Source organism: Patiria miniata, unplaced genomic scaffold (assembly GCF_015706575.1).
Source record: "Patiria miniata isolate m_02_andy unplaced genomic scaffold, ASM1570657v1 HiC_scaffold_3, whole genome shotgun sequence".
In the NCBI taxonomy this organism is placed as follows: domain Eukaryota; kingdom Metazoa; phylum Echinodermata; class Asteroidea; order Valvatida; family Asterinidae; genus Patiria; species Patiria miniata.
In genome coordinates this window covers 38,941,361-38,966,344 of record NW_024037069.1, presented here as the reverse complement: position 1 = coordinate 38,966,344, position 24,984 = coordinate 38,941,361, and the positions used below count along the sequence as shown (strand labels likewise).

Genomic DNA, 24,984 nt, shown 5'->3' with positions numbered 1-24,984 from the left:
ATGGCCTTCGTCTTGACCTTATACATCAGTGGAAAATTTATTTGTTGAGAATGCTAGCGGAATCGCAAGGAAACAGATGGAGTTAGTGATGTTTTTATTGCGGGACGTATTAAGACACAAGACAAGATTGGCACAGAGACTGCAAAGTGGATTCTTTTTTTCTAATTCAGCACTTGTAAAAAAGTAGATGAGTAGATGAAAAACCATGAGTAAAACAATGAGTAGCAAACAATACTCGCGAGTACTTGAGTACTCAGGATACTCACCCAGCACTAGTTAAGAGCATAGTTAATTGCTTGAAAAAAATTACTACAAAAATTAAACCCCAGTAATACCAAGTGGATATTTTCTTGCATGCACAAGCGTACTTATTACATGTATGTACATGTACATGCATAGAGCAAGGGTACATGTCGTTAAGGTCAATCAATTGTTGTTTTTTTTGTTTGTTTTTTCAGCAGTCAGTTGTCAGCACAGCTGTTTATTAATTTATTTTACAAAATTCCGTTAAATTTACCAAGAGGAGATATTCGGCTTTTATGTTTGAAATCAGTGGTGCGCGCGGTCAGTCATGACTACCGAAATGCAAATAAGGCGTGTAAATGAAAAGTTGACAAACTGCAGTTAAGGATGCAGCCACACTTGACGGTGTTCAAGCTCATAACGCAAAAATGTTAAGCCATTAAATTTGGATTACTTTTTGTGATCCATCTGGTACCTGTACATAGTAAATGTATTTGTGTACATGTATGTATGTTGCATTATCATGGAGCAGTTAAGCACAAAAATCTGCTAAGAACAGGATATATTGGCTTAGCGATAACAGGTTACCAGCCAAAATATCATGCGATTGATATCACATGTGACTGGTTCCCTGCTGATTGTTGCTTAATGTTGAATTCTGCTCAGCAACATTGCTTTAGAAGCAATTTCATGTAATTGGTCCCTGTTTCTGATTAATGTAGGAACTCCAGTTTTCTTTCTCTTCCCCATCAACGATCTTGTGCAATAACTCGACCTTGATCATGACTGTATGGAACTCAATTGAAAGACATGCAGTCATCTGGTCTTGCCATCTGGTAGTTTAGGATCAATAAAACTGATTTCAGAAAAAGAGGGGAAGGCGTAGATGTCGATGTATGGCTATATTTAGATCCGGATTACTGCAAAGGAAGAAGGTGGCCTGCAGACTCGTGGAAACTAAGCTTTGGGAGATTTTCGTCGATACCCTGAACTCTGGAAACATTTCGTAGCTGAATTCCAGCTGCCTGATGTAATCGTTATAAAGTTGTTCAAAAAAAATGCTTGAATTTTAGTACGAGTACCTGTGTTTGGCAAAGTCGTCTTTCTTCATGCAGTGTATTTTAACCAAAAATGTTTTTTTTTGGTTCAGATTACTTGTTGACTATTTATTGCAGGACATCTGTTTAATACTTGGATGGAGAAAAATTATGTTCTTGTACATCTTTCTACTTAAGCCATAAGTTGGAACGAACTCTCTGAACAGTCTTGGCTTCGAAATTCATTTTATTTGTTCACAAGCTATGATCGGGAAACACATTTGTTTGACTTCCTAAAGTTCTTTTGAAGCTAACAATTCGTTCAGAAATGTGTCTATTTTCTGTTACATTTAAATTTTGTAAATAATTAAAATGTTGTAAATCATTTAAATTTTGTAAATCATTTTTAAATCATGAGGGGAAATGAAATAGATTTCTGCTTTGGAGAAATACTCTGCAAAGTGTGTACATCGTTAAATGAATTAAGGTTGGTGGTGTTTATGTTAATAAAACAATTCAACAAATTCCATGGAAAAACTGTTGGTTCGGCCAAATGGAATCTTTACAAATGGAAAATGTGCTTATAGGTACGGACAGTGATTGTCTCCTGGAGCATGTGAAAAAAAGTGTGAAAAAAAACAAGTGTGAGGCTTGGAATTGTGATGAGGAAAGAGTCCTCACACTGCATTTCACCTTGAGAGTGCAATCAATGGCAAGCCCCTTCCCCCCCCCTCTTCCCCCCCCCCCCCACCTCGAACCAGGAACCAAATGCCACTCTCAACACAGCAAGGCTCGGAACCACCCCAACTCAAGGTGTAAACATGACACCTCTGTCAACATAAACACAAGCAACGTCATTCCTAAAGCTTGTATTATTTTTCTTATTTTGTTCTCACCAGGGGACGACGGAGACAACTTCTACGTCATCGATGACGGTGAAGTGGATGTGAGTATTGATTGGTTTCCGACACCTTGTGTCCATTATAAGCTTGAGGAAATTTGGTTATTTTTAGTTTCGCGGGTTCAAAAACCTGACGCATGTCTTTACTAAGTTGCAAACAGAAATGTGAGAAATTAGCGGGTTATTCTTCATGTTTTGAAGATTCAGGAAAAGAAAATATTTGTCACTTAAGTTCTCAAGGAAACACGTAGTATAGATTTTATGTTTACTCGGGAAAAATTGAATGACGCATACTGATACATGTACACGTACACGCATGTCATATTTACTTTTTGCATGTATTCCTTTTGAAATGTCTTGCACTTATAAGACCACGCTGGGAGCTTTACTGAAAAGCTGGGAGTGTAGTTTTAATGTTCAGGTCACAGTCGGTGAACTTTCTGTTGGTTCATATTTTTGTTTTATTGGAAACTCCATATACAGTGAAATCTTGATAAGTCAAACTCTGATTTATAATCTCAAAACAACTGTTAAGTCAAACAAGGAATCCATTGCCTTCAGTAGTGTAACCATGATATACAAGTAACAACCCTGGTTAACTCAAAATTCTGCTGAAGTCAAATTGTGAGTCTGTTCCATTGAGGTTTGACTTATCAAGATTTTACTGTACATGTACAAATTACCCCCAGAAAACAAGTACATGTAGCGCCCAAGTTATGGGCTCTGTGTGTCAACAAAAGAGGGAGCGTTTTTACCACTTTTGAGAGCCCCTTAGGACGGGACACTGTGTGAGCATACTGTCCTGGTTCGCGCAAAGTACGCACAACTTATTTATCCTGAATGTGCATAAAGCTAAGCCATAGCTCTCTGACACATGACGACCACTACCTTTACACACACTGACTTTTCACTGACCGGCACCTTTGAATGACTATTATTTTCAGATACTGTGCACCTCCCTACAAATGCTTTGTTATTATTATAGCGTCTTCGCGCGTGAGCATCAGGCGGCGTCGGCGGCATGAATACGTCCAAGTTTAACTGTGACGGTCTCCCATACTAATCCCCGCCCCCAATAACTTTGGATCATTCAAAATACACAGTGGATGGACCGGGAACCAGTCTAGGTCTCCCCCAACTGTCTTTTTTTTCCGGTCGTTGAAGGGGTACTTGTGCAGGGAGCCCATTGTGTCCGCCATGTCTCAAACAGGCTAATTGAAGGTAAAAGTGATGATGAAATGATTATTGTATTTCTTGCAATAGATCTACGTGGATAACGTAGGTTTGGTGACAACCATCGGAGAGGGAGGTAGCTTTGGAGAGTTGGCCCTCATCTATGGCACACCCAGAGCTGCCACGGTCAAGGTAAATAATAACCAACACTGCTGCCATCTTGGTCTAGTTCCCTATCAAGGACACAAATTCAAGTTGTTATTATTCAAAGATGAATACAACATTCAAGCTTAGACTACTGTCTGTATGAGCAGAACATGACAAGGCTGACACTACAATACATTCAGACAAGAAAAGGACTAAAGAAGAAAAACAAGGTACACAGTATGAAATAATTTTCTTCTAAAACTGGTCAGAGCATAATATATTGACAGAAACATCACGTTAACACTTCCAGTTCTTCTCGGAATCACAGCTATTTTAGAGATAATTTTTTGGTGCATTCACAAACTTTTCACAAGAACGACCTTATAGACCTTTATCATGCTGCCCCCATTTCAGTCATGTTCCCTGTATCCAAATAACATTAATGAAGGATAATGTTTATTGTGCAAAAAGGACCCAGACTATTTCACCTTCCAGCCTTGTTTTGGTTACGTTGATGTGAATGGTAAAAAGGCAAATGGCCCAACATGATAATGTTATAAGATGGAATTTTTGCGCTGGGGTGATATAAATCAAATAAGGTTTTGCCCTTCACCGACGTTTAAACACTGTATACTCATTGTGTTACCTCCCGAGTGAAAGTTGGAAAAATCACTCGGGTGGGACTCGAACCCACGTAACACACTGAGTATACAGTGTTTAAACGTCGGTGAAGGGCAAAACCTAATTTGATTTATATCACCCTGGTGCAAAAATTCCATCTTGTAATAGTTTATGCGGTACCCGCTGCTACATGTATGAACATCAGATTCGAACCGGCCAACCTATCCCGTTAGCTCGGCGGTCGAGTGGTAAGACATCTGCACTAGAAAGCAGGAGGTCGTGGGTTTGAGTCCCACCCGAGTGATTTTTCCAACTTTCACTTGGGAGGTAATACACTGAGTATACAGTGTTTAAACGTCGGTGAAGGGCAAAACCTAATTTCATTTGAACATGATAATGGTCTATTGTACATAAATGGTGCAAGTTAGGGAACCTGGTGTTTTGTTCCTAGCGTAATCTCTCCAACAGTCTTTGTGAGATCTACTGAGGCCAGACGAGACAAAAGTTCTTCAAGATCATCAATCATAGCGATTCCCTAATCAATACTTACCAATATCCAATATCAATTCCACATTTGCATCCACCCAGGCTAAGGGTGACCTGAAGCTGTGGGGTATTGACAGAGACAGCTATCGGCGCATCCTCATGGGTAGCACCCTGCGCAAACGCAAGCTGTACGAGACCTTCTTGTCCAAGGTGTCCATCCTGGGTAAGTCTTACCAGCTCACAGTTTATACTGATTTCCTTGTTTTTTTTTAACTTCTCATGAATGCCATCACAACTTGAAAAACACTGTACAAAGTCTTGCGTGGTTTGGAATTTCTTAGTTTTTTTCTAAAATTCCCAGTTGCATGCCTGAGTTTAGTGTTGTCATGAAGTCCGTCACAAGATCTGGTCATAAGAAAATCACAAGTCCATAAGGGTCATTCTTTAAATTTGGGTCCAAAATTGTTGCTGTTCCTGTTACCTTTGTACTTTCAAGTTTGCCATTCGAGTATCATTAACCCTCCTGCTGATTAAACAGTCCCAGACAGTCAAAAATTCCATCCGCTTCCCCTGCCATGCCTTTTACACAGGCTAGTCACCAACAGTCAGATAATATTTCAAGCAAGCAATCTGACAAGTGGCACAGCAGTCTTATCAATCACCTACAGTGATAGCATAGCTGTATCAAGTTCCATTAACAGTCACAGCCAGTCAATCGTGCTTTATGTAGCCTGGCAGCTCTTAACTGTTGAAAACAGTCACTTGATTGATTTTGCCTGAAAAGACAACTTGGCAGAATGTATGTTTGCATAGGAGGGTTAAGAATGACTTCAAACAATCTTTACATTGTTGGATAAGTATTGCAGTTCACTATTCATAATCACTCTTTGAGAACGACAGCATTCAGGTGTGCATCAGAATTGTAAAAATAAAATGGGACAGGAAGCAAAAGTGGACCCCAAAGTTATAGAACGAACCCCCCCCCACACACACACACAAGTGTGTATTTGCCCGCAATCGGGGACCCCCATTGTCTCTCTTTTGTTTGTACTTTTTAGGAAGACCTCCCATATGTTTTGTACACGAATCCAAATAGGGGACCTCTCAGGAATTGGGGACCCTATTGTCCTCTATTGTTCAACATCCCCTATGGAGTACCGAAGTGAATACATCACACACACAAATTGTGTGTGAAAGACATTAGCGCGTGATTCAGCCCGTGAACCAACACGCGCGCGTACTCCATTCGTTCAGTTCTAAATGACGTCACACTTCGGTACTCCATTGAATGCAGAAACAAACTCATACACATCGCGCCACAAGTAACAGGGGATGAACAGAAAAACAAGGAATCTTTTGTCACAGTTCACTGGAATAGCTTGTGACTTAAATTGAGGCTGAAAGACTTGTGATGGACTCTACTTCAACACAGTAACAATTCCTCAACACGATCATCAATGCTTTTCAATTAGGAAAACAGTGGTCAATTTCACTGAGATGAAGCCCTCAGATGGGTGTGGTTCCGATGTGTGGGATTGGCAGGATGAGAGTGAAAATTGCTCAACACTCTGTACAAAGAGAGAGACTTTTACCAACTTTTTGTTTAATTAGAAATTTTGACAAAATCCGAACGAATTGAAAACATCAGGTCTTAAGAATTTGTTTACCTTCTTAGAATGTTCTCTGCTTCAAATCTAGATCCATTCAATCTGATTCCTGGGTGAATTTCTTTTTCTTGTGTGCCAGCCATTTTCCGCCTTCCCTTTTTTTTCCTTTGAGTACAAGAATGTTGTAATGCCTGATAAGATCACTCTCAAATCCGGACATCCTGTGCAGAAGCTCTTGCTCTAGGCGAGAGGCTGCCATTCTTGAAGTTCTCAGCTGACGTCCCAAATGGCTTTGTTCGGAAACAGTCATCTGTAATGAAAGATTTCCCGATATTGGTTAACAGCACTTGTACATGTACTTAAACATTGAATACCGCATTGCTATCTTTTCGTGTCGAGAATCTCAAGGTTTAAGTCTATTCTTATAAGTTTGGTACATTGTGTGATGTCTTTTGAAATTTGTTGCTGTCAATTTGAGTCATTTTTGTCAATTCTGTCATTTGCCCCCTTTGTAGTGAATTACAGTTGCAATATGGCAGATGGTCACTCTTAATTAATTACATAATTACTTTTACGTAATACCTTTTACTTTTGATACCTGTGGTGACATTCTTTTGGGCCCAGTCTTTGATGGTCTACTACAGAAAAAAAGCCAAACAAAACCACGAGAACACTCCGCTCTGTTACTGGAAGACGGTTAAAAGGGCCTGACTCGTGGTTTTATTTTATCAAATGACATCTTTTTTACCCAAACAAACGCAATTTAGTGGCCCAGTTTTTGATGGTCTACTACAGATAAAAGCCAAACAAAACCACGAGAACACTCCGTTCTGTTACTGGAAGACGGTTAAAAGGGCGTGACTCATGGTTTTATTTTATCAAATGACATCTTTTTTACCCGAACACACTCAACTTAGTGGCAAGTAGAGCAAGGAGCTATTTACGCCGGGATTGTAATCAATGCACAGTTATTTTGTCTGGTGCAAATCGACCAATCTGGGCACGCTATCAGTTCACGAAGGCCCCCTTCAGTTGGGAAAGCGTTGTGCTAGCTATTGTTCAGATAATCCATTATGGGGCAGTTGCTTAGAACAAATGTGCACAAGGATTCCTCCATTGAAGGGGGCCACAGGTGTGTACAATGATCACGTGCCAGGATTCGTCTATAATGACTTCTCTTCTCTTGAGTTTCTCGTCTAAGTAGCCACTTAAAGTACCTTTCTTTGTTTTTTATTCATTCCAATATGAAAAACCTACAAATTCATTGGTGTAACCTTTAATACCCCTTCTTGAATCGTTTTGGTCATCTCAGAGAGTCTTGACCAATGGGAACGCCTGACAGTGGCTGATTCTCTGGAGCCCGTCAATTTTGAAGATGGGGAGAAGATTGTAGTCCAAGGGGATCCTGGTAACGACTTCTTCATCATCGTTGAGGTGAGACAAGTATAAGATAATCCAGTCTCTCTGTTAGAGTTCAGTAATCCAGTCAACCACACAGGAATCACAAGTAAGAATAATAACAATGCCTTATACAGGGTGGTCCAACCCCCCCCCCCCCAAAAAAAAAACACCCCTCATAACTACCACTATTCAGAGACCTACACTGTTGATATGTATGGCTAGGAAGTTTTGTTCGAAGGGAAATGATACCAAGAGCTCAGTAGTTTTGATTCCAGCGCCATTTTTGTGATCCAAAGTCAGGGGTTAAGATAATCCTTTTGTTCACTATGCGATAATCCTAATTAGAGCTAATAATCCTAATTCATAGCTGCCAACTAGTACGATTTTTTCGTAATTATTACGAATTGTTTGTTAAATTACGAAAATACGATTTGCCACTAAAACATTACGAATTTCCCATTTTCTACCTAACGAAAGAAAATATACTTGTAAAGTATCGTTTTTGACCGAAAACGTCTGGCGAAATGTCGCGATAACGGATGGACTGGTGACAAATCTAATAAAAATGCAGTCAAGCACCTGATAGACATCAATGCAGTGTGCGCAGTGGAGTACTTGAGGACCAGACTAAAAATATTTTTCAATGGTGTGTCATTTGTGTGCATCTCGTGGATGTGTGGTTGTGTGTACTGTATGCGAGTACTTTTCAGTGACGATCGTGAGCACATTTAGTCGCTTATTGCCAGGATGAGACCCATCAGTGCGAGATTTTAATCATGGAATTTAATAAGAGTATGGTTGGAATAATTGGTAATAGAGTTTGAGTTTGTCACAATAAGAAAAGATAAGATCAGCATGCGTTTGCAAGGTATGTTGGCGGGATATTTCTATTGCATACGGTGGCCCTAAATCATTGTGTGTAAAAACATGATACGAACTCGAAACTCCACATCGATTGCATGCATCTCAAAAAAAATATGCGCACATGTTATTGATGTTATTATTTATTTCACTTCAACAGCTTTTTTTTTTTTTTAAATTATCTTTTGGCCTACAGTACATTATTATTCACAACAAGAAAGGTATGCACATGTATGTGTACATGTAAACCATGTACCTGTACTCGATGTTGGTAAAGCTTTTGATAAAACGAGCAGTTGAAAATGACCGCGCGGGTTGATTACTAATTGGGATTTTGAAAAGTTGGCAGCTATGCTAATTAATTAATTAATCCCAATTTGGTTCACAAAAATGGCACTGGCACAACTTTCATTGGTTTTCCTTTCAAGGGACAAGCTTCGGTTCTGCAGAGGCGTGATGAGCAGGATGAGTTCATTGAAGTGGCCAAGCTAGGACCCTCGGATTACTTCGGTAAGTTGAAACAAAGTACGGCCTAGTATGGGATGAAAGACCATTGTGCCAATAAACATGAATGATGGTGGAGGCGTCACCCCTCTTCCAAACTCAAACCTGACCCTTTACCCTCCCAACTTCAGTGATGCCAGTCAAAACATCTCCCTATATTTAATAATAATAATTTTTAAAAAAATATACAAAATAATAATAATTAATAAAAATATCCGGAAAAAATGCTCCAACCTGACGCCACTTTTTTCTTCATATATCATCTCAATGAAGATCAGTCATTGCAAAAATGATGATAAGACATGAATCTGGGACTGAGAAACATTTCCAATTTTGTTTGGAAATACTTTAAAAAAAATCTTGACTCTCCATAGACTTTGTACACAACCGCTGAAGTGGCGTCAGGTTGCAACATTTTTTTTCTCCAAATATCCTCCCTGCCATGATAAACTATTCTCCTAGCCAAGATGGGTTGTTTTCATCTAATCCACTAAAACAGATCTTCAGGTTTTATTCAGCCATAACAATCTCTACCAATGCAGCAAGTCAGATTATCAAGAAATCAAGCCATCCTTAACCCTAACTCCCTAGTGTCTTTTACTAAGTACTGGACCAAGTCCTCCAAATTCATCACTGACCCTGCTTCACATGATGCTTTTAGGACCAAATCCGCTGAAATCCACCTCAAGACCACCACTACTATAGGTGGATTTTGATGGACTTGGTACAGATGGTTTGTCTGCCAAAATCCTCCAAAATGGGGGATGGATGTGGATGGATTTGGGAAGGTCAGGGTTAAGCAACCTTTTTTCACAAACCAGACAAACTTCCTCCACAAGTCGTAAATGCCTGCACTGTGCATAATGCATGTAGCTTCAATGTCTTCTCCATAATTCCCTCTGAATAATATCCTCCAAGCCACGATGGTTTGTCTTCTCCATAATTCCCTCCAAAAATATCTATCATGACTAGGAGGATATTTTTCAGAGGGAATGATTGAGAAGACAAACCGTCTTGGCTAGGAGGATATTTTTAGAGGGAATTAAGGAGAAGACAAACCATCTTGGAGGATATTTTGAAGAGGGGATTAAGGAGAACAAAAACTATCATGGCCAGGAGGAAATTTTTTGAGGAGTTATTGAGAAAGCAAACCATCTTGGCCAGGAGGATTTTTTTTTAGAGGGAATTATGGAGAACACGTACTATCTTGGTTACGAGGATTTTTTTTAGAGGGAATTTTGGAGAACACAAACCATCTTGACTACGAGGATATTATTTAGAATTAAGGAGAAGACAAGCCATCATGGCCGGGAGGATATTTTTGAGAGGGAATTAAGGAGAAGACAAACCATCATGGAAAGGAGTATACTTTTTAGAGGGAATTATTGAGGAGACAAACCATCATGGCAGCAAGGATATTTTCGAGAGGGAATTATGGAGAAGACAATCCATATTTGTTACCTTTTTTCCTTGTTTCCAGGTGAGATTGCCCTTGTCCTGAACCGACCCCGTGCTGCCACCGTCATTGCCCGCGGCTCCCTGAAATGCGCCAAGCTGGACCGGGAACGCTTCGAGCGTGTCATGGGTCCCTGCGCCGACATCCTCAAGCGCAACATCACCCAGTACAACAGCTTTGTACAGCTTGTCGTGTAGTTCTGTCATTACCGCCCTCATTCCCATGAGACCCAAGCCAACCTTAACTCCTCGCGGAGTAAGTGAGTAGTCCCCAGCTTTCCATCTAGACAACCACCTCAACAAGCTTGTATAAACAAAAAAGTTTTGCCCCAAACAGCCGGCCTCGTGTAATTTGTAAAGGTATATTTTTTGTTCTGTTGTGAGTAGTTCCCGGATATCCGCTAGAGAATGACTTTTCGGCTTGGCTGAAGAACTTGAGCTTCAAACAGCCGGTCTTAGGGCGTAATTTATCAAACTATTTTGTTTCTGTTCGGAGGGCTTTATTTAATGCATTTTTGTGTATATTGAGTGATTTGTCTCTGTGACTTGTTTTATCTCGGTGATGCTAAGCACCGGTGTGCTACACCTAATCTGGTCCGGGTTAGAATCGGTGTAACAGTTGTTTGAACTTCCTTTTTCCGATCAATCTGGGAAGTGTGTGTATCCTGTAATTTTCATGAAACCAAGTTTTAACCATATGTTGGTGTGTTTTTAGAAAACCAAGGGGCCAACTTCTCAGCTGAGCAGGTTAAGTGTGCTTTGCACACACACAAAAAACAAACAGGTTATCAACAAATATTTAGTTCCAGGCTGATTTTTATGGAACTTGTTATTATGCTGAGCAGTATTCCTGCTAAACAGCTTTGTGAAACTGGGCTCAAGTTTCATCAAATGAAATATCAGATTTCAGTCATAATTAAGTGGTTTTTTTTCAACAGTGAAAAGGCAGCACTTTGCTGTGAGATAGGGGACACTTAAGTGCCGTTGTAACAGCATGCGCCAAATATTCGGTGAATTCTTTTACATGAAAACATTATTGTTAGGACAATTTTGATCAAGTTGTGGGGACTTCTGATTGTCCCCACATGGTTTTTAGTCCTTACAAAACCTATTGTACATGTTCATTTGCACAACCAGTGTCTAGTCCCCACAACTACAGAACAATCACTTGGGCTTGTGAACATTGAGCAGCTAGTGTGTGTCCCATCTTGCTTCTCATGAGAAGGCCACACTGTCCCCTGCACAGTTCCTGCATAGAATCCACGCAAACATTACATCAGCATCTATAACATACTTTTGCACTTTTGAATTTAAGTGCAGGACACACTCAACGATTCAAGCAACAACATTTTCATCTCTGTACATCTGTCTGTTTTTCTGAATTGGAGTTGGAGTTTCGTCAAACTTGCTTAGCCTCATTTAGAGGCTACTTTTTGAAGGCTCTAGGAATTAACGCTGTGATCGTAGATCATCGTACCAGCATTTTAAGGAATGGTTTTACGAGAGGCTCAAAATGCTTCACATGCTATCACAATTCCATAACGTATGTTTCTCCTCTGCATTCATTTCAGTCTGTTGTGTGTTCGTTGTGTCGCTATAAGCTTACGGTTTAGAATTAGCTTAATTAAGCAACAGCTGTAAAAAGGACAGGTGTCTGTATGTTAAATGTGGCTGTTATCCACGACCACAGTTTTGTATTGTTATTATCAATTTGCCTACAAAGGTTGACACAGTGAAGTCCTTTGCCAAAAGTTGCTGGCACTTTGTCTGTAGCGGGATTCGAACCCACATCCTCGAAAGCCTCAACCATCAAAGGCGCAAAATACGGCGTCCTTAAGACACAACGCTCCTTGAATGGCAAATGGTCTCCTTTTTGTTTTCACCTTCGTGAAGTTATTTTACAAGTGCATCTCGTCCAGTGTAAGGTGTGGTCAAAGAGAGCATAGTCAAACACAAGTAGGCATGGAGGTTAACCGCTGAATTTGTGTCAATTACTAGGAATATAAAAACTACCTGTACAACCAAGCTGCCTCATTTTGCCTTTGCAAAACTACAAAGGAAAGCGCATTGAATTCTAAATAAAGTGAATATTTAGAGGTGAAAATTCGATTTGAAAATTTAAAATAACAAACGTGTTTTAACTCTTATCATTATTGAAGTGGCTGTTACGGTGTGTAATAGTGCTTGTACAGGTCTGCCCTCCGGCGTTTTGTTTCTTTGATATCTGTCTGTTACTGTTTTTGTGTTACAAAGGGGAGAGGCAAGAATTTGGGCCCGGTTTATTTTTAATGCCTGGCCAGAGAGAAGGAAATTTTACTATAAGGCTTTATGGATCACTTTTAAATGTTTATAATACATGTATGTCACCATGAAGTAAAGATGTTTAACAGTCGTTTCTGCGTGTATAAATGTTCATTTTTTTTTAAAAGATTTTTGTTTGTCTGTTGGAGTACCATTCAATGTGACACACGACGATAGCGTGGAATATAAAAGACACAACAAAAGAGATAAGTAGTGTAATTTGTAGATGCCTTAAACACGGTTCGGGAATAGATTCAACAGTATTTTATAAGTTTTCTCTTGTTAAAGTATAAAGATTGTAGGTAACACCATGTGGAAAGTAATCTCTTTTTGGAAGAAGGGTGGTTCTGAAAAGAACCGGTTGTTTGAGTGTAGAACTCTGCAACCGGTTGGAGAACCACACTTCTTCCAAGAAGAGATTACTTTCCACATGGTGTTTACCTGCAATCTTTCTACTTTTATCTCATCCACCATGCAAAGCTTCAAGTCATATATTGTTACCTTTTTGTTGGGTTTCCTCGTCTTAAATTTACTATGACTCTGTCACTGATAGATCAGCCAAGTATGTTACTAACATTGTGATATATTTTAATACTAATCAGACGACCGACTCAATTTAGCCACCGATTGGCTATTTTCAGCATCACTTCCATAAGGTTGGGGCTAATTGGCCGATTGTTTTTTTTTTTTTTTAAAGTTAGTCATCGTGTCTCCATGGCAGTAGGTGCAAAGGACATTGACCCTGAAAGAAATACCACTGGGAAACGACACTTACTCGGAGACTATTTAAAAAAAATAAATTACATGTTTACCTTGTTACTAAAGTCAGTATTCATAGTTATTAAAAGTTATATATTGTACATTGATTGGTGTGCACGGTAGTTCAAAAAAAAAAATTAAAAAGTGGATTCTATACATGTTCAAAATTGTTAAATAAATGGAGACGGAAGTGCGACATGCATATGTATGGGTAGTAATAGCTGCTTTTAGAAAGCTAAGACCAAATATATCTGGAAATGATAGAAATTGACTATTTTTTGTTTGGTTTTAATTTAACGTTGGTATCTAAAAACATTGTCTGGGTGAAACTAGTTTTTGGATAAAGATGTTTATGAAAGATAGAACCGTGTAAAGTGTGACAATAAATGTCTGTAGACCACAGGAAAACATTCTTTCTCGACTAAAACAAAGAAGATATTTGGGTCAAAATCGTGTTCACCGTATGTTTCTGCTCTGCATTCAGTGTATTTTCAGTGGACTGGTGTGTAGAATGGTTTCTTATCAACAACTGTCCGGAAAATAGATTTTTCTGTGAAGAATTTTTTTTTTCAATTTCATTGTCTCATAGTAAAAGAAAACATCAGTTTACAAAGAAGACTTTTCTTGTGGCCTTGAGATTCCTTGATAAAATATCAAGCTTGATTAATTTCGTAGTTTATTAATTTTGAAATACGGGAATCTGGTGAGATCGAGAATGTTGACCGATGCTTGAAGGTTTTGAGCGATCGTTAACCCCTCCATCTAGCGCCCTCTATTGGCGTCTTAAGCAGTTCAAACAATGCCAATGGAGCCAGTCAAACTCTCTTCTAGTCTTGGCCCGAGACGTTCTTAGTTGGGTAGTTCACGTTAGACGCTACAGCCTTGCATGTCCCCACTCGAGAACCTGACTCGGTTGGCAAACCGCACGCAATTAGCATGTGATCAAGGGCTCCCATTGCGGCGATGAATCGCCCGTGCCGTGCTGAAACATCGCACCGCTGACGACGGCTTGGAACCACGACTATTATTAACTCTCCTCGCGTCGTTTGTGCGCGTATGCATCGAGCGTGAATGCGAATTCAGAACGAGATATCGTTATGTAGTTTTGAAGGGCAACACGACTGATCATAAGCCTATAAAGAATCCGCCGTTAGCAATGCTACACAGTAGTTGATTTTTAATACTTCAAGTAATATGCTGTGAAAAAAGTCGCTTATCCCGTTTTTGAACTTTTTATGTATTAATGGCAGGCTCATAGTACAGATTATTTATTGTTTGTCATTTAAATATTGTCTATCGACAAGTTTTATTTTAAAAAATTTCTGAATCATCCAAGACCAAGATTGTGTTGGACTGAAAATAACAGTGTTTGTCCCATTGTCAAATAAAGGTTAATTCCACCAATACAAATGACTCTTTTTGGGTGATTACTGCTTCCCTAATATAGGTTTTCCCGGCTACTTTAAAATATTTTTGTTCGAATTCACCGATTCTTATACATGTACTCACATTCATCCGGCAACATCGATTTACTGCACTTGCAATGTTATCTCGTCTTTTGGCAGACATTTTCAAATTTAGTCCAAACAAATTCATGTTATTCAGAAATCAGATTCGTCCAGTTGTTTTATATCAGACGAATTCGTTCACTGAATGCTGCCATTCGGCAACAGTCTAGACGAGTTTGATCTGTAATGACGATTATTCTCGACATGGTGACTAAAGAGGGTGACCAAACTTGATACATGTACTTGAATGGTAGATGACTAAATTGTTTTTGTTAAAAGCGTTAGAAATATTTCGTGGACGAAATCAAATGATACAGTGGGTGAATTTGAATGGAAAATCTGTTAAAATAGCCAGGAAAACATTAGCCTTTTAAGTTAAGGGTAACCTAAAGTTGCCTTTAACGACTCATGTACAAATTATGTGGTAATAATGCGGGTGATATTTCCTTGTTCGTGCGGCTCTCGGTTGCACAATCGACCGAGCCATTAAGCCCCGCCCACTGCTCACGTGGCAACCAACACGTGCGCATGCTGGCTCGTTAGTGTGCATGTGACGTCACTTCAGTTTAAACCACGTCCACTGGCCAAACTAACGCAACTCGGTAGCATCCAATGGGCCTTATTCACGAGTTGGCCATTTTTTTCTCGAGTTCCCTGAACGTATTTCATTAAGTGTTAACTGTTCAATGGGATGGCGCCAGACTATGCAGGCACAGTGCAGCCTTATTTTACTGTCTTTTTTAAGTGGCTTTAAACATTAGGGAATTTTAAACTAACAAAGTTAAAATTATTCATTGAAGCAGACTGGAATTAATTAGGATTTAACTGGCTTTCATTTCTCTTCGCAAGTTCCGAAAATTAAGATGTTACCTCATTTTCCATTCAATATGGCCGACTCGTGAATAGTCACCAGGGGTGCGCGCGCGTGTATATGACGTTTTTACTAACGAACCGGATACTGCTGTCCAGCAGGGCCGTGCGCGCGCGTCGTGCACAGCTCTATGGCGTGCACGCATGTCGGATAAAAGACACCGCTGTGATTGGTCAAAACAGCATTGGGCGTGGCTTGCATCAGGTTGCAGGCCAGTATAAAATAGGCCCAGTGCCTGTACGCGCGTCAGCCAAATCACGATTTGCATTTTATTGGAGCATTTTGTGGACCATGAACTTGAGGGTTTGTAAAAAAGGAAGGTTGGAAGCCGTTAACAGGACTGCGAGCTCGTATTTCTGTGCAATTTGGACGACATTGGGCCCTAAAATTGTTCTATTAAACAATGGAGCGCAGGCATCATCTTTCAAAATGGCGATGGGCACAGGACTACTTTTAGGGGTTATCATCTCTGGATCGAAATTTCTCGGAGGGAAAAAGTCATCGGATTTAAACCCCCCCAACAAAAAAAAGTGAAAGAAAATGACAGATGATAAACACGGAGATTTATTCCTGTATTTTGGAAATGGGGTATTTATTACTGGGATCTATGGCAACTTTATATTTACTGGTCTGCAACTATCGAGCCGTGGGCTAGAGAGAAGCCGCGTCCGAATTACTTGGCTAAGACTTGAATTAATTTTTTCAATGCATTTTTCATTAGTGTTTTTAGTATAGGAGTAGCCCCCCCCTGAATAAATCTAGTCTGTTTTATTAGATGTCCCCTATCCTTTCATAGTAGTGGTTTTCCTGTTTCCCAGTAACACGAACCCACAGGAACAATAGTCCCTATATGAGCTCTCCAATGTAAGGCCACATACCACTCAGTTAGCAGACCAGCGGCATAGAAGTGAGTTGTACATTATTCATGTGCTTCGATCTTCTCTTTTCCTTGATATTCTTGGGTGCCCTGCGCTAGCTGTGTGCATTTGCACTGGTAAAAAGTCATTGGTGAGTTTTGTTACGGAATTATGTTTTTATGTGGTATTTTATTAAGTGTATTATTAAGTTTTGATCTGTTCAAGCTTTACACAAACAGTCAATGTTGTTTGTTCTTTAGCCAACGTGCACGTATTTTTTTGGTTTACATGTCATGTGGATGGATGTTTCTTGTTAAGTTGAGGTCAAAAGCTTGACTGGAGGCAAGTCTAGATTAAGTTGTTTTGCCGGACTTACACTGGGTAGGGAAATCCCCATTAAGTTTCCCTTTGCATTACGTCACCTATTTGGATCAATCTGTGTGAAATCGGACCAGTCACAATGAAAGCTCATTTTCAAATTGACTCCCGGAACTATACCGTTCAAGGTTACACTGCACATAATTTAACGATGAAAACTAAGGAGACCATTAACAATTACAGGTATATAGTTAAATAATAACTATTGTCTAGTTTCTTGGAAGAATCCACGAGTCAGCCATTGAATAATAAATCGAATTTGTTAAAAAGGGTACACTTTATCTTAAAACTACGAACACGGGCGTCGCCAGCTAGGATTTTTTTCTAGGGGGGCGGGCAAAGCAATGCCCCCCCCCCCCAATTCCTTGTATGTTCTCTAGCACATTAAATGTGTATTAAATTAATAGCAAATAATATGACTTCACTCCTCTTTTTTCCCCTCCTTTTTTTTGCTTTTCCAGGGGGGGGGGCGGCGCCCATGACTAGACTACGAATACTTTCCCGTTGATATTTTGACCCCACTAGCACCGCCGATGACCTTCGAGTGTGGATTCCGTAGTGGCTAATGATATGAAACTTGGCACTGTGTTCACTCATGGAGGAAGATCCTCCATTTTGTCTAGTGCCCATTGCAACTTCAATTTGCGCTGCCGAATCTGCAAGTGAAGCTACCCTACTTTACATCACGCATGCACGTTTTGCTGTTCCGACCGTACCGTGTACGCACCAGGTAAGGTCGTTTTGATCGTCACGCCTTTTGTGAGTCGACCAGTTTGTATTATAAGCTCTGCAGCACGTGCCCAGCTTTGGTGCATGGGTAATTTGAGACGATTCACTGTCCAGGTTACACTTACAATGCACTTTGTCAGTCTGTGTTTATAGCTGCATGGTAACAGTATGACTGTGTGTTCAGATAGTGTATCCATTTGCGGACTACTTTGTAGCATGTCTTGCTTTGGTTTGTCCTTGTTATGCTGGCTAACGAGATCAAGGATTCACTCTTAGTTTACCTCATATGTTAATCGACTCAATGATACACAGTTCACGTAAAGGTATCGTACCAACTGAGCTGAAATGTTTCAGGGGATCAGGGCCATATTGATTTGTTTCAAAATATAATTGTATTAAGTTGCAGGTACGTGTCAAAGTATCACGAACGTTTGGTTAGCAACCACGTCGTGCGTTGTAAACCGTTACCAAGCCCGGTTCATATACTTCACGCAAATGCGAAGCGAATTTGACGTCATGAAACGTTCGCTGCGAAATTCGTCCGAGGTGAAATATGTTCAACTCAGTTGAATCGGGCTTTTAAGCCCGGTTCATACTCGGCGCGAAAGCCGCAAAGTGAACGCAAATTTATGGCAGTTCATGGCAAGTATTTGCGCTGCAAATTCGTAAAAGTTAAATATATTTCAACTCGGGCGAATTTTGCAGCAAATGTTATATGACGTCAAATTCGCTTAATTCGCATTCGCATGAAGTATGAACCGGGCTTCAATGATTCAGACCGTAGCGTTATATTTTCACGTAAAATAAACGCAAAATCGTTATCAAATGGCATAATGGTCACTATGGTGCCGTGGGTCCGTTTATCATAATCGTGTCCACCCAGCACTTTTTATTGACTCATCGTGGTTTTTGCCATCCGTCCATCACAGATTTGAAGGCTTGCCCGACTACCTACTGCGCGCGGCGCTATACGATCTTTCCGGTACAAACTTTCCGCTACCCGGTGTCACGGTCTCACTTCTCCGGCGTGCTAGCTTCTCCAAAAGGGAAATATCGCTTCAACACGCATGCACAAAATTGCGCAGTAGTGTACATTTTCGTCACTGTATTAGTGTGCTGAGTTTTTCGGGGCTGTACTTGTGTACGTAAGATATTTGTTTGCATAGAATTTTCGTGGCGCGCACTATTAACTCCCAATATTAAAGACTTGAATTGAAATGCACATTTATTTTAAGCCGTGGTTGCAAAAATAAGGACAAAATGGACCACGAACGAGCAAGGAACACGGACCAAGGAGTTCGTTCTTAATTATTCCTCCATGAACACACACATGCATGACGCTGGGAACACAAATCAGAATGCTTGCAAGACCATGGAATGACTTGACCCACAGGAAGTGTTACATAACACATTCTTGGGTGTCCCTCACTGTGTTATTGGGCTTGGTAGACTTCAGAAAACAGCCCGAGGAAAAGTAAGCACAGCGGACACATGAGCATGAATCGTGATCATGTAACGTGCACTGTAACGTGCTCAATTATCCGCCGAATCAACCCGGAGAAGCTAGCACGCCGGAGAAGTGAGACCGTGACACCGGATATTGGTCGGGTCACGTGGATCGGTGAGAGTCCTCTATAATTTCAATCACAAAGCCACATGTACTTCCTCGATTTTGACAGACACCGATAACAACGTACCGACCTTTTATCCCATTTGCAGGAAACTAGCTGCTCGAGGAGAACACATCTTTTGTATGAACATGGGAAACGTTGCGAGAAAACGCCAAAAAGGTACGTATCATCACTCAAAAATAAACAAATCAACAAACAAAAGCAAAAACACAGTGTCCCGGACTCCTGCATCATTTTCGTGATGAAAAGCGAAATAGCAGTGGGCAAAGCTTTCCATTTCAGCCTCTATATCAACCTTACCTTGCAAAGTGCTCATGTTATTGCCGGAAGAAGGGTTTGACTGAAATATTTTAGGTCAAAATAAAGGGAAAAGTTTTAATGTCCTCACAAGTCCTCTAAGTCAATCGTATGCGCGCAAAGCCGACGTATGAGGGTTATGAGACATTTTTGACAGCTCCTTTACTGAAGATATTATTCGTATAGCACACTTCAACTTTCGTCCGGACTTATCCGTCCTCACTCGGATTGCAGACTCGGTCCCCAACTTTCCATTTGTCCTTATCTGCTTTGCTAATCCAAAAAGTAAAATCAGCACGAGTAGGTTGGCAATAAGGATAGTTGTTTACCATGTGACAACGAATAGCTTCTTTTTTGGGGGTGAGTTTGCGAGGTTTTGAAAGAAACAGCTGGAAACGACGTTTCGGTAATCCCAGCCTGTCTTCAGTAGATAAAGAGGATTTCGATAGGCGGTGGGCGGTTATGGAAATCCTCAAATCTTTACGTTGAAATACATGCACCGAACTAGCCTTTTTACCTCAATCGAACCTGAAACTCTTTGCTTTTATTTTCCTACCAAACATGCACCTGTTCGTCTATCCACCTGTCCATTTATCCATCGATGACAATGGTCAATTAATTAATGAATTGGTCATTGGCCCATTAAGGAACAAGCCCGGAGAAGGTAACCCAATCGCCCGATGAGGCTGCATGTGAACAAAGATCAGCTCAAGAAACCCACCAGGCTAACGCTCCCGTAAGTATACTCACTTGCATAATGCGAGTACAGACTTTGCATAATTTGTGCTTCGGTACCACTTTCGGGGCGGGGCGTCAATGGAAGGAGGAACAAAACCACATATAAGTAAATTTTGAATGTTATATACAAAATGTAGCAAGGAGCTGCCTGCCCATGTTTAAACAACCAACCAAACAACAAAGGCTTTTTCGTAACTTTGCGGACCCCCCCCCCCCCCCTAAAAAAAACCCCGCTTCCTCCCTTTAATTAATAGTAATAATAATAATACCGGAGTCTTATCCGCACGTATCTAGGTAATTATGTTTATTTTTAAATTAATGTCTTTTAAGTTTTAATCAGATCATAGGCGTAGCCAGCGGGGGAGAGGAGGGGGGGGGGGGGGTATTTACCCCCCCCCCAATACCCCCCCCAATATTTTATAAAGACTGCCTTTTTCCATTCAAATGCCCTTTTTTCAACGGGCTTATCCCCCCCCCCCCCCAATAAAGAGTGCCCCTTTTTTAAGAAGTGCATTTTTTTCGGAGCAAGTGCCCTTTTTGAAAAAGAAGTGGTGCCCTTTTTTGTGGCATCTGCCGTTTTGGGTGCCTTTTAGTGAATTTCGCACATGTATCGTCCTGGAAAGCACCATAATTATATTGGCCGTTTGTGTGCATAATCATCGGTTTTGAACAGCGCCCCCATCGCCAGATGGTACCCCCCCCCCCACCCCGCTTTTTGATCTTATGGAGGCCAAGTGTCCGGAGAAAAAAACCTGTCTACATTTCACCACGGATGTGCAAGAGCCCTTTTCAAAAAATTCCCCTACCCAATAAAAATGACCGTGCTACCCAACTGCAGATTCTATTATTTCAATATCGATTTAGGAATTTGGGGGCCCCATGTTTCTCCCCAACTTTAAAGCTGTCGGCGGGAAATTGGTGGACTTTGATGCGGACTTGAACGACATAGATGGCCAGTACGTCCTTCAAAACGTCGCCAAAGACGGCTTAGCTTATTCCGCGGGTTTCCGGTAAGAACTGAATCGCCAGGATTTTCTGATCAAAGGTTAAAATTTACTGTCGGTGCTAGCTTTCAAGTTTCACCCCAAACAAATCGAGACAAAATCTGGACATTTTAAAATGCATCACTATTTGGATAATTTGTGTTCGATGTGTTCTTCCAGGACCGGCGATAAGCTGTTTCAGATAAACGGCACGAACATCGAGGGTTTTGGCATTGAATTCATTCTGGACCTTCTGCGCACATTTCACGGATATCAAGTGCCTCAACTGATGCTGGTGAGCTAGAATGGGCCGTTCAGGATTTGGCCATGTATAAGCCCCGCCCATCCTGGGTTGGGGGACGTTTCTCGTAGTGCTTGGGACTAGGTTTGACTGAGCTGTCGCAGTCATCACCTGACCCAAAGTCGTGATCTAGTTGGTTAAGTGCGAACGACACTGGGAAGGGTCCATCGAGGCTGGCTAATGTTTTGCTGGTCCCAGTGTCTTCTTTGTACATAGAACAGTTTATTAAAAACAAAATCCTTTAGAAAAAAAAATATGGCACCGATGGCTTTACACGTGTAGCAGCCATCTTATTTCGTTGTTACATGTGCGAGCTAGCTAGGTTACAACTTGTTAGCCTTCATCATGCTTTTATACCTAATTATGTGCACTGTGACTATTATAGACTTGTCTGAGACCAGTTTCACTAGACTTGCCTTGTCTTGCAAAAGTAAGAGGTTCGTTGCCATTGGGAAGTCAAAAGGTGGCACATTGAAATGTTTAAGATGATTTACCAGATGTTGATTCTAGAACTTCAGTTTACGGTTCTTCAAATCAACATAATATTCCATGCTCCACTGATATTACACCACTTATTAAGATACTAATATAATTTATCGCGTCATTTTGTTGAATTCAGACAACTTATAGCTCATTTATTGTTTCACCAAATCGTCAAATGGACTCGGGATGACGGTAACTGGCACGGTAGTCAGCGTCGAAAACGAGTTGTCACGCTTCTTATTCCTTAATGTATTATACAGGCTGTTGAGAGAAAACCTGAGATTGCTGGCGAACCGTCCTTGTTTATTTGGGTCATCTTCAAGGTGGTTTGGCAAGGTAAGTTTGGCACGAAGGTGACATTCGCCTTTTAAGTTACATTTTCCCCCAGATAATAATCTACCTATACGGATTTGGTGATTTTCAAACTGTATTAAAATTGATTAACGACAGGCTTTATGTCAGTACAATTATTTACCAGAGTGTTAATTTACAGCGACACCATGAATTTCTCTACCAGCGTATATCACTCCATTATTCTTTAAAGGGGGAGGGGGGATGGACACCGTCTAGCCGATTAGGAACCCTGTTCAATGCGTGTTGGGAACTATATATCGAACAACACGTGGTGCTCAGTTCGTGGCGGCATATTTCTGTGTGAGGTGCTTTCATACCGGCACCTTCGTTTCAAATATAAAGGGCAAATGTCGCAAGTTGCCTCCCCCCCATCCCGCCACTGCTCGTAAAGGTGTTTGTCACGGCTAGACCAGAACAAGTCTAGAAATTTAGTTGGGCTTGCTGATCAACCCAAGTAAAGAAAGCAAAATAATTTATCATAGACACAAAATGTATATGTGAATGAAATCAAGAATTTTATATACAAGACAATGATCAGTACTTCAATGAACATGGACTAGACCCGAATTGTAACTTTGAATATTCACGATGTCCACTAACAAAATGTAACTCTATCAAAGAAATCCCACCTTATTTTGGAATCTGCGAACTAACCGGAGTTTGGTCCAGATTAACTGGATAGCTATTCCGTTCTCCCCCCCCCCCCCCAGATGGCATCCCAAAGATCGAGGTCATCCAAACGCTTGAAAACGACACCGACGAGATGCCATTCATTGTCCTTGGCCCGTCATTTGCCTGGCGAGGACCACCGGTCGTTGCATATGATATTTACATCGACGGGAAGCAACAGTTGTATCTCAGCATTCAGAAAGACAAGGTTGTGTTTACGACTTACAGCAAGCAGAGTAGGTGCCATGGTTTGATCCACAGACAACGATGACGACAAAACACATCGACAATGACGGTGACTGTAGTGACGACTACGGTATGACTGATGACATCGGCGACAATGGATGATGTTGACGACATCAGCAACGACAATGAAGCATGTGGCGTAGGCAGGTTTTTTTTTAGGTGGCGCTGCCCAGCAGTGGCGTCGCCAAGGGGGGGCCAGGGGGGCACGTGCCCCCCCTGGAAAACCTAGTGCCCCCCCGAGTGCCCCCCCATCTGAGATTTGGGTTGGTAAAAAAAAAATTCTGCGCGTTGTTAAAATCATTACCTCGAAAATAGCAATTTCTGGAGATATCTTCAGATCGAATTTAGCATCAAATGTGGCACCATTTTGCATCTAGCCCATCCTCCGTATGCGAAAATTTTCCAAAGGGGAGGGGGGCTTAGACCCCTCCCCCAGGACGGCGATCCGTATCCACCTAAGTGCCCCCCCATCAAATGCTGGTGCCCCCGCTGTGCCCCCCCCCCCCAGACTGAAAAGTCTGGTGACGCCACTGCTGCCCAGGAAGCACCAACATTTTTAAGGGGGGGGGGCACCAAGGGCAGATCCACAATAAATTATTCCTGGGGTGGGTTGGCAGGGGGTCACTTTTGTTTCACTCCCAGATTTTCCAAGGTCAACAAAAGTGTCAAAACAAAGTGTCAACAAAATTGAATTTGACCCTTCGAGAAACTGAACTACCCCTCAAACGCACACGTAGAAAGCGATATGATAGCGCTACAAATATAATTGTCTCCTCTCTTGTAATTCAAACTGACCCTCAAAAACACAAGTACCCCTCTCACATTCACAAGATTGCGCACCCTCTCGAGATGGAAAACTATCCCTCGAAAGCACAAATACCCCTCTCGTAATAACAAAATTGTGCCCCTCTCGAGATGGAAAATCGGCCATCAGAAACAATAGTGCTCCTCGGCGCGATAATTCTCGAGTTGGAAAACTGTCCCTCGAAAGCACAAGTAGGCCTACCCCGCTGGCAACATTAAAATTGTGCCCCTTCTGAAGATGGGCACTGGAAACCCGGACAACTGACTGACTGACTGACTCCCCGACTGACTCCCCGACTGACAGACTGAATCCCCGACACTTTCGGGTCCTGTTCGACTATAGGCGAGACTATTCGTGTTTGAGAGCTAAAAGTCCTAATGTCCGGGGAATATGCCATTGTATGGTGACTGACAACTTGAAGCTCAAACTAATTAAGTATACAAATCAACTTCACGGAACTTCTTTGCAATTGTTTTCAAGGCATCTTCCATGGGTACTCGTACTACGGTGGCCAACCTCGAAGCGGCAACGTGTTGGCCTACTCCTTACAGCCCCTCAAGCCCAACAAGAAACAGCCAGAGAGTACCACACCAGTGGGTACCGCTGGCAATACTGTATCAGCTATGGTAAGTTGGTTT

General features: G+C 41.2%; 2 protein-coding genes across 8 annotated transcripts in view; both read left to right on the top strand.

Moving 5' to 3' along the window:
- LOC119737401 (cAMP-dependent protein kinase regulatory subunit-like) overlaps nt 1–14,902 on the top strand; it is a 43,014-nt gene extending 28,112 nt beyond the window's left edge. For all 4 annotated transcript variants that reach the window (XM_038211730.1, XM_038211733.1, XM_038211732.1 and 1 more), the window contains exons 5-10: nt 2,180–2,226; nt 3,445–3,546; nt 4,711–4,831; nt 7,528–7,649; nt 8,906–8,987; nt 10,462–14,902. In XM_038211730.1, the coding sequence (XP_038067658.1) occupies nt 2,180–2,226; nt 3,445–3,546; nt 4,711–4,831; nt 7,528–7,649; nt 8,906–8,987; nt 10,462–10,634 (647 nt within the window). In that variant the 3' untranslated portion in view covers nt 10,635–14,902. The remainder of the gene's footprint in view (nt 1–2,179; nt 2,227–3,444; nt 3,547–4,710; nt 4,832–7,527; nt 7,650–8,905; nt 8,988–10,461) is intronic.
- A 1,842-nt stretch (nt 14,903–16,744) lies between these two features.
- The window catches only part of LOC119737400, a 35,561-nt gene continuing 27,321 nt past the window's right edge, over nt 16,745–24,984 (top strand). Inside the window, exons 1-9 of one of the 4 annotated variants that reach the window (XM_038211725.1) lie at nt 16,745–16,883; nt 17,597–17,840; nt 19,559–19,629; nt 20,415–20,503; nt 21,370–21,515; nt 21,669–21,783; nt 22,533–22,608; nt 23,337–23,531; nt 24,827–24,972. In XM_038211725.1, coding sequence (XP_038067653.1) covers nt 17,800–17,840; nt 19,559–19,629; nt 20,415–20,503; nt 21,370–21,515; nt 21,669–21,783; nt 22,533–22,608; nt 23,337–23,531; nt 24,827–24,972 — 879 coding nt within the window. In that variant the 5' untranslated portion in view covers nt 16,745–16,883; nt 17,597–17,799. Of the gene's footprint in view, nt 16,884–17,570; nt 17,841–17,997; nt 18,163–19,558; nt 19,630–20,414; nt 20,504–21,369; nt 21,516–21,668; nt 21,784–22,532; nt 22,609–23,336; nt 23,532–24,826; nt 24,973–24,984 lie in introns of those variants that run through there. The other 3 variants (XM_038211727.1, XM_038211726.1, XM_038211728.1) reach the window with 3 other exon arrangements.